At 40.5% G+C, this 5,370-nt stretch overlaps 1 protein-coding gene across 1 annotated transcript in view; it reads right to left on the bottom strand.

Moving 5' to 3' along the window:
- The window catches only part of LOC111979468 (chromodomain-helicase-DNA-binding protein 7), a 54,198-nt gene that overhangs the window by 36,572 nt on the left and 12,256 nt on the right, over window positions 1-5,370 (bottom strand). Inside the window, exon 3 of the mRNA XM_070448932.1 lies at window positions 1,918-2,161. Coding sequence (XP_070305033.1) covers window positions 1,918-2,136 — 219 coding nt within the window. The 5' untranslated portion in view covers window positions 2,137-2,161. The remainder of the gene's footprint in view (window positions 1-1,917; window positions 2,162-5,370) is intronic.

The following is a 5,370-nucleotide window of genomic DNA, read 5'->3' as shown; positions in this document are numbered from 1 at the left end:
GTAAAACTACCCACTAGCCATTTAGACATGTGAAACCTACTCCACAACATTCTAAATGTTAAACTCTCCACTAACCATTTTAAATGTGTAAACCTACTCCACTAACCATTTAAAGTGGAAACCTACCCACTAGCCATTTAAATGTGTAAAACCTACTCCACCAAACAGTGTTAAATGTGTAAACCTACTCCACCAACCATTTAAATGTGTAATCCTACTCCACTAGCCATTTAAATGTGTGAAACCTACTCCACTACATTAAAGTGTAACTATCCACTACATTTAAATGTGTAGAACCTACTCCACTAACCATTAAATGTTGTAAACCTACTCCACTAACCATTAATATTGTGTAAACCTACTCCACTACCCATTTAATGGTAAACCTACTCCACAACCTTTAAATGTTAAACCTACCCACCAGCAATTTAAATTGGAAGACCTACTCCACCAAGCCATTAAATGGTTAACCTACCCACCAACCATTTAAATGTGGAAACTACTCCACTAACCATTATAAACTTGGAAACCTACTCCACACCATTAAATGTGGAAACCCTCCCACTAACCATTTAAATTGGAACCACTCCCCAACCAAGTTGTATAAAATGTGGAAACCTACTCCACCAGACCATTAAATGTGGTGGAAACCTACTCCACACGTTTAAATGTGAAACCCTCCACCAACCAGTCTAAATGTGGAACATTCCACTAACCATTAAATGTGTAAACCACTAACTCCACTACCAGTTTAAATGTGTAAACCTATCTCCCACTAGCCATTTAAATGTGTAAACCTACTCCACTAACATTTAAATGTGTAACCTACTCCTACTACATTTAAATGTGTAAACCCTACTCCACTAACCATTTAAATGTGTAAACCTACTCACAACAGTAAAGTGTAAACCTACTCCACTAAACCATTTAAATGTGTAAACCTACTCCACCAACCATTTAAATGTTAAACCTACTCCCAACCATTTAAATGTTAAACCTACTCCACAGCCATTAAATGTAAACCTACCTCCACCACCATTTAAATGTGGAAATCTCCCACTAACCATTTAAATGTGAAACCTACTCCACTAACCATTAAAGTGGGAAACCTACTCCACACCTACATTAAATGTAAACCTACTCCACAACCATTTAAATGTGAAACTACTCCACCACCATTAAATGTGAAACCTACTCCACCACCATTTAAATGTGGAAACCTACTCCACTAACCATTTAAATGTGTAAACCTACTCCCACCAACATTTAAATGTGGGAACCTACTCCACTAAACCATTTAAATGTGGAAACCTACTCCACTCAACCATTTAAATTGGATACCTACTGCCACTAACCATTTAAATTGAACCTACTCACAACCTTAAGTGTATAAACCTACTCCACTAACCATTTAAATGTGGAACCTACTCCACTAGCCATCAGAGTAGTGGAGTAGGTTTACACATTTAAATGGTTAGTGGAGTAGGTTTACACATTTAAATGGTTAGTGGAGTGGGTTATGGTCACATTTCAGTCACTCCTTATTTGGTCGGTACGGTCAGTGTGGAGCTCTGATTAATGTTGTTAAATACCTGCCTGTCTAAAGTGCTTCTTGTGGGATTATTCCTAGATTAGGGTTAAGAACCGACTGTACCATACAATACTGTATCCATGTGGCTAGGAAGGCTTGAGTGTCTGTCACTTAGGCCTGAGTCTTGTGATGTTATGGTTTGTTATGTAATGGTAGGTTTATGGTGTGGTTGGGTTCACCTCGCAGGCCGGTGTTACATAGCTATAGTATCGTTGCATTAAGGTCATGTTACTTGTGCATCTGGCCTTAATGGTCTTGTTACGTCAGGTCATGCCTGTAGTGGATGGTACTGTTATAATCACGGTTACAGTACGGTCACGACGTACCTGCACGTCGCGGTAGTTCATTTCGTAGGCCTGTATGGTCTTGCGGCTGGCCTGGCTGCCATGGTAAACGATCACGTTGAGCTCGGTCCACGTGCGGAACTCCCGCTCCCAGTTTGGAATGGTGGAGAGGGGGGCGATGACCAGGAAGGGCCCGTGGATCCCCTTCAGGTAGATCTCATAGAGGAATGTGATGGACTGGATGGTCTTGCCCAGGCCCATTTCATCTGCTAGGATGCAGTTCCGTCTGGAGGGGAACAAAGAGAGAACATGATGAAAGGGGAACAATGAGTCACCAGTCACTGTATTAGCAGTAGTGAGTAATCTGAATGGGTCTCCTAGGAGGACAGAAAGGAGAGAAAACAGTGCAAATGAATGAGATGTAACAGGGATAGTCTGTCTGTCTCAAATGACACCCTATTCGCAGTGTAGTGCCCTACCTATGACCAGAGACCTAGATAGAGCACTATATTGGCAATAGTGTGTCCTTAAGTCTCTGTGCACTCTATTCGTGAGTGAGTAATCTAATGAACAGTTAGATAACCCTGTAAAGGCAAATCAATGACACTCAAACTAAGAAGTTGGCTGTGTGGCTATTGCATCATACTGACTGTGTGTGTGTTGTGTGCAGCAGTGGTAGATCACACATTAATGATTGGTGTGAGAAAAGCACAGATTGGGTACACACATGTCCCTGCAACACATGGGTTGGAGGACACAATATGGGGCATGGATGTGTTGATTGTATTTACACATGCTGGGTGACATGGTTCAGTATTATCTATGCAAGTGTGTTGGATAAACACATAGCGTATATGGTCCTACTTGTTATTGAGTAATTGTGGGTTATGAAGACAGACTTTAGTCAGTAGATATTGTATATTATACTATGTAATAGTTACATAATATATACAGTACCAGTAGATTAGAGGTCGACCGATTAATCGGAATTGCCGATTAATTAGGGCCGATTTCAAGTTTTCATAACAATCGGAAATCGGTATTTTTGGACACCGATTTTTTTCTTTTTACACCTTTCTTTAATCCTTATTTAACTAGGCAAGTCAGTTAAGAACACATTCTTATTTTCAATGACGGCCTAGGAACGGTGGGTTAACTGACTCGTTCAGGGGCAGAACAACAGATTTTTACCTTGTCAGCTCGGGCAATTCAATCTTGCAACCTTACAGTTATCTCTTGACACAATGATGAAAATAATCATGGCCTCYAAACCTTCAAGCTGCATACTGGACCCTATTCCAACTAAACTACTGAAAGAGCTGCTTCCTGTGCTTGGCCCTCCTATGTTGAACATAAAAAAAGGCTCTCTATCCACCGGATGTGTACCAAACTCACTAAAAGTGGCAGTAATAAAGACACTTGAAAAAGCCAAACCTTGACCCAGAAAATATAAAAAACTATCGGCCTATATCGAATCTTCCATTCCTCTCAAAAAAAATGAAAAAGCTGTTGCGCAGCAACTACTGCCTTCCTGAAGACAAACAATGTATACGAAATGCTTCAGTTCTGGTTTGACCCCATCATAGCACTGAGACTGCACTTTGTGAGGTGGTAAATTACTTTTAATGGGGTCAGACCGAGGCTCTTGCATCTGTCCTCGTGCTCCTAGACCTTAGTGCTGCCTTTGATACCATCGATCACCATTCTTTTGGAGAAGATTGGAAACCCCAAATTGGTCTAAACGGACAAGTTCTGGCCTGGTTTAAGATCTTATCTGTCGGAAAGATATCAGTTTGTCTCTGTGAATGGTTTGTCCTCTCTGACAAATTCAACTTACATTTCGGTGTTTCCTCAAGGTTTCGTTTTAGGACCACTTACTGTTTTCACTTATACTATTTACCTCTTGGGGATGTCATTTCGAAAACTAATGTTAAACTTTCACTGCTATGCGGATGACACACAGCTGTACATCTCAATGAACATGGTGAGGCCCCAAAATTCCTGTTCCAAAAAGGATGCAGAAAAAATTAATTCCATGCTTTTGTTACTTCTAGGTTAGACTACTGCAATGTCTCTAACTTTCCGGTCTACCCGGAAAAAGCACTAAATAAACTTCAGTTAGGCTAAATTACGGCTGCTAGAATCCTGACTAGAACCAAACAATTTGATCAATATTACTTTCTCCAGTGCTAGCCTCTCTACCTGGCTTCCTTTAAGGCTAGGACTGATTTCAAGGTTTTACTGCTACCTACAAAAGCATTACATGGGCTTGCTCCTACCTAATCTTTCCGATTTGGTCTTGCCGTACATACCACACATAACGCTATGGTCACAAAGACAACAGGCCTCTTAATTGTCCCTAGAATTTCTAAGCAAACAGCTGGAGGCAGGGCTTTCTCCATACTATGAGCTCCATTTTTATGGAATGGTCTGCCTACCCATGTGAAGACGTAGACTCGGTCTCAACTTTTAAGTCTTTACTGAAGACTCATCTCTAGTGGTCATATTGATGAGTAGTCTGGCCAGGAAGGGTGAAGGTGAACGGAAAGGCTCTGGAGCAACGAAATGCCCTTGCTGTCTCTGCCTGGCCGGTTCCCCTCTCTCCACTGGTATTCTCTGCCTCTAACCCTATTACAGGGCTGAGTCATCATGGCTTACTGGTGCTCTTCTCATGTCGTCCCTCAGAGGTGTGGTCACTGAGTGAGTTGAGTCACTAACGTAATATTGTGTAGAAATCCCGGAGGAAACCATCCGCTATATCATCCTCTCATAAGTTGAAGTGTGTGTACATATGGAATCTAACACAGCCTCTCTCATCTTTAAAGTGGGGAGAACTTCAACATTGGTGGCTGAGACTAAATAAAAACTTTTTTTTTGCCGCCCACTATAAATATACAAGAAAAGTACCTAGTCAAATTGGACAAAATTAACCGGTGTTTGTCTTATCCTATTCAATTTTTATCTTCATTGTTTTTTTCGTTTTTCTTTATTTTTTTTTAAACTATTTGCTACATTAACATTTTTTTTTTTTTGGAATTTTCCTTTTTTTCTTGTTCTCTAATCGTTGAAAACCATCAGGTTGTGTTGTGGACAAGGTAGGGTGGTATACCAGAAGATTTTATTTCTAATAGTCCTATTGGGTTAATTGAGAAAAGTCCAATATGGGCAAACATGCTCAAAATTAAGCAGAGAAAAACCATCAGTCCATATTACTTTTTAAAGACTGATGAAAGGTTAGTCAGTCGTGTCATCTTACTTTAGAATGAAGGTCCAGTCACTAACGGAACATAAAATTAATTAATTGGGGAAAAACGTTTTCTCCCTGTCTCTCTTTCTTCACACGTGCAAATGATGAAACTTGGCTTCTCATGAGGATCACCGCCCACAATTCAGGAAAGAAACCCAGAGTTACCTTCTGGGCTTGCAGAGATTGAAGTTCATTACTTCTAGAGTTACCAGCCCTCAGAATAATTGCAGCTCAAAACTATACTGCTG

This window comes from Salvelinus sp. IW2-2015, linkage group LG19, assembly GCF_002910315.2.
Source record: "Salvelinus sp. IW2-2015 linkage group LG19, ASM291031v2, whole genome shotgun sequence".
NCBI lineage: Eukaryota > Metazoa > Chordata > Actinopteri > Salmoniformes > Salmonidae > Salvelinus > Salvelinus sp. IW2-2015.
The sequence above is the reverse complement of the archived record's forward strand: the minus strand, read 5'-3'. Positions and strand labels throughout refer to the sequence as shown.